Genomic DNA, 14777 nt, shown 5'->3' on the forward strand with positions numbered 1-14777 from the left:
CCTTTCCCTCCCTGTCAGACTTGTGTTCGTCTAAATTCTTGTTGTTTTCTGAAACTTGCATAAAAAGTAACTTCTGCTGTGTGCTCCACTCAAAAATACTACAATTTTGCTGTATACTCAGCATGAGGAAAGTTGTATAGATGATATTAAAATTATAAAACTTCTGTTGGAAAATGTTGCAAACTGGATCTGCTTGGCTTAAATGTTAAAAATATTGATGAGAAGTTTTGTTTGCTAGTAGAATAGTTTTTTAAAGAAGAGATTCTTTAGAACGTATTTTGGAATCTGTAAATTTTCAGAACACTCTATTTTCACTCCATCCTGTAGCTTATTGGAATTATTAACACTTGACACTTGCTGGCCCCACATCATTACAAGCTTCTTATTTGTTCAGGAGAGAAGTACCTCTTACCTCTTTAGAATGTATTCCTGTTATTTTGGGTTGCTAGTTGCTATTTAGGAATGAAATACTTCTATTAAGATAAAGCACCATATGGGAAAGAAATGCCTTTCATTTGCAATTCATTGTAAAATTAGTCTTATTAAATATATCATTAGGAGAAAAACATTTATTTTGCAGAACTGGTAAAGCAGTTGTGTTCAGGGCATGATAAAAAGGTAGCACAAAGGGACTGCTTTTGTCTTGGCTTTGTATCTTAGTTTAAAAGGCTTTCTGTTTTCATTCAACTGAGAAGTTGCTAGATCACTTGATACTCATGACTGGAACTGGGACTTGGGCAAAATTGTCATCTTATGCTGCTTTTACTGAGCACAGTGCTGGTTTAGGAGTGTGTGTCCTGTGTGCCAGTTAGCTGCTCAGGAATCCACTTGGATTAAGAATTCCCTTCCTGAGCTCACAGGATTGCAGAGAGTTTTATTGCTCTGGTAAGAAGCAGGCTTAGTGGGCTCAAGCCCACTAACTTGTTTGTAAGAGTCTATATATTAGCAGTAATTAAATTTTGAGGGCTTGTTGGGTCAATGTTGAAATTTCTGTGCACACTCTACATTTTTTTAAAAACTCTTTGTGAAATTACACTTACTGGCAGGACATTCATGCAAAACATCAAGAAGAAACAAGAAATTGTAGGTTCTGGATATAATGATGGCCAGAGCACATTGGATGAGTGTGTTCTTAGCCTTGTTTGTTAGTAGCAGCAAACACTGACATGACTTTTTGGAGCCCCAGAGCATTTATGTTAGTTGATGTTTGTCTTCCATATTCCATAGCTGTTCTGACAATCCATGTTTGTAATCTGTGTACTTATATGTGTCTATGTCTGAAAATCTTCTGGACTGTAGTAATTTGATGGTTTTTGAGGTCTAATCAGTGTATATAAAACTGACATGTGGGCATCATGCCAGAGGGACCATAGTGTCTGTTAAGTTATCTTGATAGTACATAAGAGCCCTCTGGAGGTTTTTGTAGCCATAGGATATTTTCTATCTGAAAATACATACCCACATCAAGCAAATAAATCCATAATTTGATCTTTTTTGATACTTGCTCTACAATGCTATCAGTGAGCAATAGTTTTTTCTGTCATCAGTTGACCAGAAGTTTCTCATCTGTCCAGATATGTGGTGGTGAGTTTGCTTAGGGTGTTGTCTGTGTGTTAGATTACAATAGTGTGGGTGTATTATGAAATTCAGCAATTGCAGTATAGTTGATCAGTTCCAGTAAATCTCATTAGCTGCATGAGCAGTTACTAGATGCCTACTAGTTTTTCTGGTAGGTTGCTGTAAAGGGCAGTTACCTGTGGTAGCTGTCTTCAAGATGTGTGGTAGGCTGTGCTGAAAAGGTTGTTAAAGGTCAAAGGTTGATTATTTGACTGAAACCTTTTGTTTCCAGGTCAAAGTGAGACTTTGTTACATAAATGATACTAAATTCAAACAACTGCTCTGAGCGATTGGTATGTAGTACAGAGTAAAGTTCTTAAGAGCACTTTTTTTCCCTTTTTTTTCACTTTTTCCCTTACTTTGCTCTGGAAGTGCAAGGTAGACTTTTCACCCCTTGTGCTTCTGAAGGGCACAGCAGCAGGTAGACTTAGAGCAGACAAGCCACTGTTCTCCATCCTCCTGTGACAAGTGGTAAGAGTAGCTGGTGCTTATTGCATAGTAGTTTAATGCTGTGATAGAGATTGTGTAGCTTGTCCATTCTTCTCATTCTAAGTCTTTATAGAGACTATATACAGAGGTAGAAGAAGAAAACCGGCGGATTATAACGTGAAAGATGTGTTCATTCTACAAAAGAAAAATTTGCATTAGGTGGGAAAAAGGAAATCTCAAGTTCTAAACCATGGCCTATTTTAAGAGAAAAGCTTTATGCTAAGCAACCACTGTATAAATAGATAATAAATAATAAAATTTATTATGTTAAAACTAAGGGTTTTAACATAATAAATTTTAAACTAAGAGTAGTACTCTTTCTTAATTAATAGTCTCTTTCATTAATAAATGTTCAAAGGATGATGTCAGAGTTTCAGAAATATTAGAAAGGATATCAGAGTTCTTAAGGCATATAATACTGTTTTTAACTCTTTCAAGAATATAGACTTTATTAAGGAACTTGCTTTTTATAATTGTCATGATCTACAAAACATTTTTGAGTCTTGGTAAGTTATACACAAGATTTTTTTACTCTCAGTTTGAATGTTCTGGAAATACTTATGTGGCAATCAGTTCTGGATTATTGGCTGATGCAGTTTTACAGACCTGACCATCTGCTACTGGAAGAAAAGCTGGTTTTCTTCAAAAATTTTTGAAACGAGAAAACTTGAAATTTATACTTTTTATTTGAGAGTCTATTTTGAGAGATCAGACTGAGTTTAAAACTTTTTTTTTCAGTTCCTCAGATGTTAGCAATGATGGTTGACTTGGAAGAAGATGAAGATTGGGCAAATGCAGATGAGCTTGCAGATGATGATTTTGACAGGTAATTATGAAACCAGTTGTTTCAATATGTTATCAAGCCTGTGGCTAAAGGCACATTTAAAGTGCAGAATGCAAATGCCTGTAGTGCATTACTTTTTCTTTATTCAAATAACTGTTGTAATTTTGTTCCTTCAGGCAGGAGCAGTTTATATGTAGGTTACTTAGGCAGTGTTCAGCAAGGAAGTAAATTATTTCAGTTTTGATATTTGCTGTAATTAGACAAGTTGCATGTCCCCATGTTTGCTGTTTTGTACTGTTGTAGCTTTTCAAAGCCTTTAGCTTTTGTTTTTTTCTGTCATTTATATGACTCAGTTCAGAAGTCAGTGCCTCCTAATCCTCTAAACTGAGGGCTAATCCTGAAGTTAGCTGGAAGCCATGTTGAATCATATTGGCCTGTTTAATTATCCACAGCCAATGTCTTTGTATTTTTCTGTATCTACGCCCTTGAAAATGTGGTGTTTCCGGAAAAAGGCAACTTTGGAAGAATGTCATCATGCATGGCAGAATTCCTGGTTGGATTTCACCTAGTCCAAAAATAGTACAATTTTGCTATTATTTTACATCCCTTGGTATGGCTAGCAACAGCTTATCTTGTTGTATGTTAGGCAAGGAAGATCAAAAGATGTCCAGTCATTTGGATTTGCTTATTCCTACATGTCTTGTAGCTTGCTCCAACTTTTTACTAAAATAGTGGTTTGCATACAGCATCCTGTTGCATTTACTCTTGTCCAGCTACTGTTAGAGTGAAGTAGAAGAAAGCAGAAATAGGTGTAGGAGGTAACTATCTCCACACTTCTATAAAGACATGGATGTTCATTTACCAGTCTAGACACTTCTTTGACATACCTGGTTCATCCAGACTCAGATGTAATTAGTGTTTTCAAACAATTTATCTCGGAACACTTAGAGATCTTCATAGGAAAATAGACTAAAGAAGAGATGTTCATTTACCCTGAGCTGTAGAGCAACTTCTGATAGATAGCAGGCATGTAAAGACACCTGTAGAACTGATGCTTAGGAATTTATGGAATAATCTTTGCCTTACTTGAAATAATCTTTTTAGTTCTCTTTGATTATGAAATTGAAAGTGAGCTGTCCTTTCTTGTCTCCCTCACATAGTAGACCATACCCTTTTAACCTGTTTCCTGAGTGCTGAAATTTTGCTATACAGGTGTCAGACACCACCACTACATTCAGGTTTGTTAAGTATTTGAATCTTTTCAGTGAATAAAATTTCAAGGGGGAATAGAATATTCAAGTTCATGTCCTTATCAAGCCTTTCAGGGTGTGGAAATTTATTCAGATGGCTTGCTTTAGGCAGCTTAGTAAGTATGCTGAATCATGCACTTGAGGCATGCCATTTTCTTTTTATTGTCAAGAGTAACTTTGTTCTTCTAAATACAGCTTAGCTGCCTATGGATTTTGTAATGAAAATTTTCCTTTTTTTAGTTAGAAGTCACAAGTAGAGTGAGCACAGATCAGAAAACAAGTTATGCTCAACAGCCTTAGCCTGAAGGAGCTCCTTTGGCCCTCGAAGTAACAGGAAAGCTTGAGGCTTAGACACAAGCTACCGCACATGAGCTGGTCTCTGGTGATGGTGTGTGTGAGGGCAGTTTTTCTTTTAGCAGGTCGCTCCTGGTGCTGCTATGTGCTTCCCACCATTGAGGCTCACCTTTGTGGAGAGCTCAGTGCATGGCTGATGTGCGTGCTAATGTTTCCTGGTTGAGTCTTTGTAGCTTCCTAAGAGGAATGAAATTTTTGTGCAGACCCAGGAGCAGGCTAATGATCATTGGGCTGCGCCCTAGTTAGGGTGTGTTCGGATCTGATGAATGGGGATATGAGTCAGCACACACGAAAGCAGCAGGGAATACTTTAGCATTTCCAGTTCTTTGTTGCTCCAGCTTCATAAAGGCGTGACATTCTAAAGGAGGAAAAGATTAATCCAACTTCCTCTTTTCTTGGCAAAAGCCTTGCAAAGATTAGATGGAGATATGGGGTCATTTTTCTGAGATGACCTATCTTTATTTCTTAAAACTGAATGTGTGAATTAATGGCGGGAAGAAAGCTCAAGGAATGAAATTTCAGATGAAAGCTTGTGTTAGCTTCAGTGAGTTTGCTCCCATTTAACCCTGTGTGCCCATGCTTCATTGTCCTGCTGGTGATGTGTCTGTTTATTTGAACATGACCAATCTGAGGAACCAATACAAATGCTGTCGATATCTTTTCACAAACACCTTTGTTCACAACATGTGAGTTTCTAGATTATTTATGGTTTGTAATGAGACTTGGAGATTCAAACATAGTAATTTGAAGATTGTTTCTGGCCCAACTGATTGAAACTGTCAAGAAGGGGGAGATTGATCCCCTTGTGAGCCATTACTCAGCTTTTTCATCATCATGGATGTCCAGGATGGACTGTAATAACCTTGAGTTACCACACTCCCAGCCATATCCAGACTGTAACAGTAGTTATCTGTGTCCTGGAAACTTTCTTGCTTTTTTGTAGGGAATAATTCCATTGGGTGGAACAAATCACTTTGCATAGATAATGTTGGGCTATTCTAACTTCTGTAACTGACCCAGAGTCACAAATTCCTCACCTGGATTGGATGTTTTCTGCCGAGTCATTGACAAGAGACCATGTTACTGAGTACAGCCATCCAAGAAAGGGCTCTTGAGTGCCAAAGTTTGAATCCTGCTGGTTCACCTGAATCATAACAACTAACAGAACTGCTTTATGTTCTCGTGACAAAAAGGCAATGGCCAATATTATTGTTTCATTCATTGCAAATTTAGTTTCAGCTTTCTGGGTGTCTGTAACTGCTGTGAAGTTCAGTCTGCACTTTGGACCTAGTGCTAGTAAGACTCAAGTTTCTTTGGTAGTAGACTTAATTAGTGGCCTGCAGATAACAAAGTCTCAGTGAATAGTAAATAACTATTTTGTGACTGGTGTGTGAGTTTTTAGATGTGAGTATGGTGTATTTACTTAAGGAGGCTCATGTTTTCAGATGGCAAATTTTGAAGACTAGAACTGGGAAGAGCTCTCTGTTGGACTGCTTGTTTTGTTGTAGATCTCAAACCACTGATATTTGTGTAATCAATATTTAGCAATGCGGTGGCTGGTGAGAGTGCGCTGGACAGGATGGCATGTGGCCTTGGAGGGAAACTTGTTTTGCCTATGATTAAAGAACATATTATGCAAATGCTTCAGAATCGTAAGTAACTGCATTTTCTTTTATTGTTTTTTAACAATTCTGTGCTTGCCAGGAACTTCAATACCTCTTAAGTCTTTTTGTTTAGCTCCTTGATAGGTTATTATTCATTTCCACTTTTGATGTCAGCAGCAAAAACTGTAAAGGCTGTGAACTTGAAGGTTTATACTTTCTCTTAGACTGGTTTATTAAACTTACATAGCGTGCATTATATAACATTTCTTCTGATACATGGACAGCTGAGCAGAGATGTCATAAAAACAATACAATTTTTTTAAAACACTGAGAATTACATAAAAATAAGGGAAGAGTTGGGGTTTTTCTATTTCAGAATATTCTCTCTAAATCTCTAAACAGCCCCTCTCACAGTCCCTTAAGTTTGTCTAAAGTGCCACCTGCTTTTCTGTAGCTCAGTGTTTTTGCTTCTCCAGAAGTGCTGCATTTAAGTGAAATTTTAATGCATTACAGTTTGTAGAGCAAAACTTGTTTTTTCCCCCCTGGAATTTGATGGACTGAGGTCATTGGTAGTTTGTCTGTCTATTTGGTATGCTGATTTTAAAACTTGTTTCATGAGGTGTTTCTATATATTCTTATCAGTTGTTTTGGATGCTTCTTTTCCTCTTGAAATACCTGTAATGCCTGCTCAGCCAATGCTTCAAAACGTACTGTGCATTGCTTTCAAGTTCTTTCACATGACCTATGGTTTGAGCCTTTGGAGTAAAAGAGAATGCTGAAGTTCTGGGTTCTGCCTTCTTGGTTTAAAACCCAGTCCAGAAAAGTCTGTTAGCATTTTGGGTATGGAACAGAGGGCTACTCAAGGTAGCACCAGCTGTGTGTGAACACTCACAAAGTCTGTTTGGAATTAAAGTGGTGAGGTGTAGGCTTAACTAGGAACATCTAATGAACTGAAATAACACAAAATAAACTGCTGCTTTTCTGTTGTGCCTTCTGTCAAGATGATACTTCCTTGCATCCTGGTCAGACAGAAGTTTGAGTGTCAGGATTCTACTGCTCTGAACTGTGATGTTCTTCATTCCGGGAATGTAATATGTTATTAGCAATAATGAAATATTGCATTATTTTGGGAGCTAAGTTCCGTAACATGCCTTTCTCACAGGTCATTTGGTAAACCTGTTTATTCTTTTGGTTTTCTCTTCTGTAATCCCGATGATTTCTAGCACAGAGAAAGATTTTTGTAAAAAAGAAATAAAAGAAATTAGAGTTTATCACATGTTGCTCAAAAAAAAATGAGAGAGGGACAGGCATGGAAGATTAATTTCAACAGTACCCACTACTCTGAGAATAAGCTAATATGACTTGGAGGTGGGGAAAGTTTACATCATAAGTAGAATATTGCTGTTCCTACAGTCTTGAGAAGACTGCTGGAAAGTTTGATACCAATCATTTATTTGTTTTAAATTCAGATACTGTTTGAGTCATTAGATCTTTTTCTTGAGGAAGGTATGGGGTCTTCTGATGATACTAAAACAGAAAAAAAAATGGGGGAGAGGGAAATAAAAATACTAAAAATACTGTCCTGATATTTGCCTGGTCAGCTCATTTAATTAAAAATGCAGTTTCCAGGTATTAGTACTATGTATGTACTTGTATCAGCAGTTAAGAACTCTTTTTTCTAGGTCTGGATTTGGCCTGGATTAGACATTCAATTTTTTGTGCATCTCTGGAAGTATGTATGAGGAAAACAGAAGAGTGTTTAACAAATCAAGTAGATGCATTAACTTCCCTTCCATCTCCTGTTCTTCACTCTGCCTCCTGCTGTGTCCCCCAGCCCCTGCAAAGATAAGGTGATTCATCTTTGTGGTTCTTGGTAGTTTCCAAAATGAGTAACATTTCATATTTACTCTTCTGTAGCTGACTGGAAGTACAGGCATGCTGGCTTGATGGCACTCTCTGCCATTGGAGAAGGTTGCCACCAACAGATGGAGGGAATTTTAAATGAAATAGTTAATTTCGTTTTGCTATTCCTTCAGGATCCTGTGAGTATTGTTCTAGTAATTATTTCAAAATGTTTTCATTTCTGAAAATAAGAGATGACTGCTTGTTATGGCTACTTGTTAACTGCTTGAGGGAAATACTTTTTCAGCATCCCAGAGTAAGATACGCCGCTTGTAACGCTGTTGGACAAATGGCAACTGACTTTGCACCCGGGTTTCAAAAGAAATTTCATGAGAAGGCAAGTAGTAGAGTGGTAAGGGGAAAAAAAGTGGTAAAATTATGTCCCCTTCAGAAACTTGTTGTCTGAAAAAGGAGTATTTCTTTTTCAGGTGATAGGAGCTCTTCTACAAACCATGGAGGATCAAGGCAGCCAGCGTGTTCAAGCCCATGCAGCTGCAGCACTCATAAACTTCACTGAAGATTGTCCCAAGTCACTGCTTATTCCATATTTGGATAATCTAGTGAAGCATCTTCATTCCATTATGGTGATAAAATTGCAAGAGGTATAATACATGGAACAAATTGTTTGATGGAGGGGTAACCTTGTCACATAAGGAGAATAAGTATAGCTGAACTAAGACCTCAGAAATGAGCCAGTACACTTATCTGCTGATGCTGGTCTAAACTGACGAGAATTAGCATATGTGCAAAAGTAGATTTTCACATTTGGCATGCTTTTAAGTAAAACGTGTGCTTTTAAAATATAACACTTTATTCTTTTTCTTTCCAAGTTGATACAGAAAGGTACTAAGCTAGTTCTGGAGCAAGTTGTGACTTCAATTGCATCAGTTGCAGACACAGTGGAGGAGAAGTTTGTTCCCTACTATGATTTATTTATGCCCTCCTTAAAACACATTGTTGAAAATGCTGTTCAGAAGGAATTAAGACTTTTACGAGGAAAGACTATTGAATGCATCAGTCTAATCGGTCTTGCTGTTGGCAAAGAAAAGGTAAGCTTAGATTTTTTATAATGGTCTAAATACACTTTAATGCCTTTATTTTTTGTGGTATTTGCACTGAATTAATATAATCACTTGTTAAACATACAGCTGTATTGTTGCTGATTTCTGTGCTTGTCTTTGTTTCCATTTCTGAGGTGATTGTGTTGCTGCTTAGGTTCACAAATTTGCAATAGAATCTTTTTGTAGCTTAAGTAATTCTTGTCACACTGAAAAATGTTGAAAGCAAGAATTTTTTCTTCTTTTGAGTTGTTTTTTTTTGCCTTAAGAAAAAAGACACGGCATCACATTTAGGCAGTGTCAGGAGCAAAATGTGTGCAGTTAAAAGGGAATTTAGTTTTGTATGTGGATGCCAGAAAAAGTTTAATTTAAGTGAGCATTTAACTGTCTGAGAAGTAGCATCTTAATTTGCCTTTAAAAACGTAGTTGTTTCCTGTATCTAGTTTATGCAGGATGCATCAGATGTTATGCAGCTATTATTGAAGACACAAACAGACTTCAGTGATCTAGAAGATGATGATCCACAGGTATGTTGAAATTGTCTCTTTACAGCTCGTTGGTATTAAAAATATTCCTTGTATACATGATGATTCTGCCCCGTCCCTGGCCTTTCAGGCTAATTGTCCGGCCTGTGTTACAAAACTTGACATTGAGATGGCCCTAGAATCTTTCACAGAAGTGTGGTTAGGAAATGAGACTTCCAGGACCTATATTTGCAGAAGAAATTTGAGCTTGTTGTCGCCTTCTTATAAATAGATCAACAGGACTTGTAAGCAGCTGTTCTAATGAGCAGAGAGCTATTTTAACTTGTATATTTGAAAACAAATACTCCTCTGAAAACATAGTACTGCACACTTTTTTACTTTTTGCTCTATTTTACCATTTTCAGGAATGTGGCTTGGTAGTATTGTTTAAATATGGGAAATATTTCAGAAAAAATATTTTTTAGCACAGGCACTTGCAATGTAATCATGAATCTTACATTGTCACATTTTTACATGTATAGCAATTTTGATTGGAGGCACTTTCAGGGTTTTGCTAGACTTGGGATGTCTTTTGATGATGCATTTTTATGTGGATTGCATATTGGATTAGTTCTCTTTGAAATAGGCTTTATGGATTGCTGACAAATTCTTTTCAAAAGTCCTATCGTGTAATGCATTTCCTTTATGCCTTCCTTTTAAGTATGCATTAAAATAAAACGTGGGACATGAAAATTCTGTCTTCTCTTTTCTAGATTTCTTACATGATCTCTGCATGGGCCAGAATGTGTAAAATTCTTGGAAAGGAATTTCAGCAGTACCTTCCTGTTGTCATGGGACCTTTAATGAAGACTGCATCCATTAAACCTGAAGTTGCTCTTCTAGACAGTAGGTTTAAGATGATGTTTTGCTTGAAAAGTATAATGAAATAAATGATTTTGTAGCACTTTTAGACTATTTTTCCTTCCTTCTGTATAACAGCACAAGATATGGAGAATATGAGCGATGATGATGGTTGGGAATTTGTAAGCATAGGTGATCAGCAGAGTTTTGGAATTAAAACTGCAGGCCTTGAAGAAAAAGCAACTGCATGCCAAATGCTGGTGAGTAACAAAATAGTTTTGGTGATCCCTATGTTTCTGGTCAATCAAGTCTGTAGCCAAATTCTAAAATATAAACTATTAAATATTCTAAAATATTTAACTAAAATATTCTTTTTTGTCTCACATGAAAGAGTGTTTTGGGTGATACTGCTTAGCTTGGATTACAGCACTTAGTTATGTGTGGTTTACTTGATTAAAAACAGTTTGTTTACTTAGGAGTGTAAAATTTTTTAAATGAACAGATGGTTTTCCTTTGTTAGCAAAACTTAAGGAATTGGATATGTTAAAAAGTAGTTTCTTTTTGCAAATATTGCTGTTTTGGAATTTGGTTTGAAAAATACATTCATGCCCTACGAGTGGGAACTCATGCTGCTATCAGTGTTTCTCAAATTACCACAGTTGAGGGGAAGGGAAATGGATTATTACATGTTTTTTAAAATAAACTAAAAAAACCCTTGCACTTTTAACAATCTTCCTCTCACTTTTACATAGTTGAAAAATATAAGTATTATCCCTTAAAAGAGGCATATCTGTGCTCTATTTTTCAGGTTTGCTATGCAAAAGAGCTAAAAGAAGGATTTGTGGAATACACAGAGCAAGTTGTAAAGCTGATGGTTCCATTGTTGAAATTCTATTTCCATGATGATATCCTATTAACAAATGCCACTGTGAAAGCGGAAACTTAGAATCAAGATTGTGCTTGCTGTTTTCCTAAATGAATTGGAAGTGTTTAGTGTTAAAATAGTCTGTGACTTTATAGCAGAAATGGTTTCGGAGAATGTTAGTTTACACACTATATTTTAAGCAATGTATTCCTGTTTTTCCTCCTAGTTTTTTTTTTTTTTTTTAATAAGCAATAAGTAGAAAAAGCAGTATTTGTGTAACAAAGCAGAAAAGAAATTGAACAGCTTTTCTGTCATGGCCTGAAACAGGCTTGAAACTCTTCTAAAGAGCAGGCAGTGTAATTTTCCTATGATTTAATCTATATATAATTAAGAAATCAAATGCATGGATTGTAATGAAATGTGTTTCAGGTAGAAAACCAAGAACTTCATTATGGTGGTGGGATCTTAAATTCTAAGCACTTTGTTGGTGTTGATTGCTGTATTTCCTTTAACAATGGCACGTGTCCGAGTGGCAGCCGCAGAGTCGATGCCCCTCCTGCTTGAGTGTGCCAGGGTTCGTGGGCCCGAGTACCTCACACAGATGTGGCACTTCATGTGTGATGCTCTCATCAAAGCCATTGGGACAGAGCCAGAGTCTGATGTCCTCTCAGAAATAATGCATTCTTTTGCAAAGGTAACATTCTTAGAAATTTCACGGTGTTACTGTTTGTAGCTTTTGAAATAAGAAGGGACAGTTTGATGTTCCTTTAAATGGCTTGAATAAATGCAAGGCTTCCTCTACAGGAAATTTGTTGTGACTATAAATGTTGTTACAGCTGATGGAAAAAGTTTTGTTTTTTTTTTTTCTGCAAGAATAAAACAGTTACCAAATTTTTTCATTTTAACCATGAGCAACTGAAATTATGGGTATGAAATGTACAGTGGTACTGTGCCTTACTTGTATAATTTGAGCATTGGTTACAGTATGACTGTTCTTCTAATATTATTCCTGCATGTATTAATATTCTTTGTGTGCTTAGATTTCATTAAGACTGCTCATGTTAAATTTTAAAGCTGAAAAACTGGTTGTTTTGTTTCACAAGTGCATTGAGGTAATGGGAGATGGATGCCTTAACAACGAACACTTTGAAGAACTTGGAGGAATACTGAAAGAAAAACTAGAAGAGCACTTTAAAAATCAAGAATTAAGACAGGGTAAGTTAACACAAATCCTGTTAACATGGGATGTGGCTGTTCTTTAAAGCAGAATTTCTAATTATTTCTGAACACAAAGAAAAAAACTGTTTCCATTTCACTGATTTGTATATTCATGTGAAGTAATTGGACTGTGAACTAACAGAATTCATGAGTTGTATTCGTAAGCTTTTGGACGATGAACGTGGCATAATTTTCAGCATACTGTAGTTTAATCAAAAGTTAATGGACAGATTTACTTGAAAGACAGTGCACATCTATGGTGTTATCATTTCCATGGGTTTTTTTCATCTGAAGTCTGCAGTTTTCTCAAAGCAATAGTAGTTTATTGTTTCTAAGCACTTGTCTTTGTGGTGTGTTTGTTTCTATTTCATGTGCATTTTTACACATTCTTAAACTGGACTATCCTGTACTTCTTCCTTTTCTGTGAAAGTTTTTTGAAGCTTCTTAAAAATGGAGAATTCCTGTTGCATCTTCAGCTACTGATTCCTGTTTTCTAAATTTGTTTCTGAATAATTTTTCCCTTTCACAGGCTTCTTACGCACTTATAGAAAGGCAGTGGTTTAATTTTTTTCTTTTAATTTAGTGAAAAGACAAGATGAAGACTATGATGAGCAAGTTGAAGAGTCATTACAAGATGAAGTAAGTTAGTTTGAAGAATTTTTCTGCTCTACAAGCACCAGGATGGAAATACTGCAAAAATATGTTTTTGACTCATTTAGGGCATAGTGCATCCTTAGAATTATTTCTTCATAGAAGAATCTTGTTACCATAGTCCTTCAAAACAGTAAGAAATGAGTCACACTACATTTGTGAATTAGAAAATATTAAAGGTTTCCTTGTCTGATATGCTGAAGTAAGAAGTTCAGGATACAGCTTTTTATTTTCTTCATCTGCTCAAACAATTCCTGGATGACATTAACACTGATACAGATTTGACAGCAGACTACTTAATAACAGAATAAACTGAGTTGGAAGGGACCTACAATGATCATTGATTCCATTCCTGCCTCATCACAGGGCATCCCAGGAATCACACCATGTGCCTGAGAGCATTGTTCAAATACTTCTTGAGCTCTGTCAGGCTGGTGCTGTGGCCATTTCCCCAGGGAGCCTGTTCCAGGGGCCAACCCTCGGGGGAAGAACCTTTTTCTAATACCCAACCAGAACCTTTCCTGACACATCTTAAGGCAGTTCCTTTTGGTCCTGTCACTGGTCACCAGAGAGAAGAAATCAATGCCTGCCCCTTCTCTTGCCCCATTGAGGAAGTTCTAGACTGCAATGAGCTCATCCCTTAGGTCTAGCCTTGCTGACTTGCTTTTTCTTTGAGCCTTGCAAGCTGGGTGGCTCTTAACCTTGGGCCTCTATACCTCTGATCCCAAGACATCTGGTGTGTCATGTCAGGAGCCTGTCTCAAAAAGAATAGCCCAAAACCAGAAAAGGACAACAGGATAAACAGCTGCCATCATGTGTTTGCTTATGAGGGAATACCAAAGTGACTACTTAACAACTTACATACTAGGGTACCAAAGTGAGTTAATAGTTTAAAGTGGAGGTGATTGTAGAAGAGATACAATAATTTTATTAAATCATTATTAGTATGGAGAGAGAGTAATAATGAATGGCTGCTGCTGCTGCTTATAACACGACACAAAGGATACTCAGTAAATTTAAGAACTAAGACATTTTTTTGCTGCACAATGCAGGTATGAAGCTTGATCACATGAGTTTAACTTGGATTCAGACTCCAGAAATCATACCCATATGTAAATACTGTCTTAAATAACAGTGTAGTTCTTGACCCTCTTTTTAGGCTTTTTAGAATTAGGCCAGCATTCAAGAGGATATATTTTTGTTGCCTCCAAGACCTTTTATTTCCTCTGTGTCACTCTGTACTTAGAAAAATGCAAGCAGGCAGCAGTTTCAGAAAAGCTGAGTCCCTACTCTGCAACAGAGTTGCAAGGCATTTTAAAAAATGTTCTAATGTTTGCTGATTGTTCTGTAAAGTCTGGAGAAAGGCTTGTCTGCATTACCCTGTGAAAGGAGGTGTGGGATGAGGACACCACTTGCCATATGGACAGAATTAACAAATAAGTAACATTTGAATATATACCTTTGGTCTCAGAGTATGTTCATGTAGCCCTCAAGGCAGCAGAAACAGAAGAAGCACAGAAGTCATGAAAGTTATTCAAACAGTAGTTTCAGATCCAGCCCTCACTTCAGCAGTAACTAAATGGCTGATTTGGTAGGGAGTGGAAGGCGTACACCAAGCAAGTGTTACACTCTCTTCCCCAGGCCTCTGTTATCAGCTGTT

The 14777-nt window shown here is 36.8% G+C and overlaps 1 protein-coding gene across 1 annotated transcript in view; it reads left to right on the plus strand.

The window, feature by feature from the left end:
• IPO5 (importin 5) overlaps nucleotides 1-14777 on the plus strand; it is a 44866-nt gene that overhangs the window by 17182 nt on the left and 12907 nt on the right. Inside the window, exons 9-21 of the mRNA XM_066545128.1 lie at nucleotides 2845-2932; nucleotides 6040-6146; nucleotides 8016-8140; nucleotides 8248-8337; nucleotides 8429-8602; nucleotides 8831-9049; nucleotides 9502-9585; nucleotides 10296-10428; nucleotides 10522-10643; nucleotides 11192-11288; nucleotides 11770-11942; nucleotides 12352-12463; nucleotides 13050-13105. Of these exons, the coding sequence (XP_066401225.1) occupies nucleotides 2845-2932; nucleotides 6040-6146; nucleotides 8016-8140; nucleotides 8248-8337; nucleotides 8429-8602; nucleotides 8831-9049; nucleotides 9502-9585; nucleotides 10296-10428; nucleotides 10522-10643; nucleotides 11192-11288; nucleotides 11770-11942; nucleotides 12352-12463; nucleotides 13050-13105 (1580 nt within the window). The remainder of the gene's footprint in view (nucleotides 1-2844; nucleotides 2933-6039; nucleotides 6147-8015; nucleotides 8141-8247; nucleotides 8338-8428; nucleotides 8603-8830; nucleotides 9050-9501; nucleotides 9586-10295; nucleotides 10429-10521; nucleotides 10644-11191; nucleotides 11289-11769; nucleotides 11943-12351; nucleotides 12464-13049; nucleotides 13106-14777) is intronic.

This window comes from Molothrus aeneus, chromosome 2 (assembly GCF_037042795.1).
Source record: "Molothrus aeneus isolate 106 chromosome 2, BPBGC_Maene_1.0, whole genome shotgun sequence".
Classification (NCBI taxonomy): Eukaryota; Metazoa; Chordata; class Aves; order Passeriformes; family Icteridae; genus Molothrus; species Molothrus aeneus.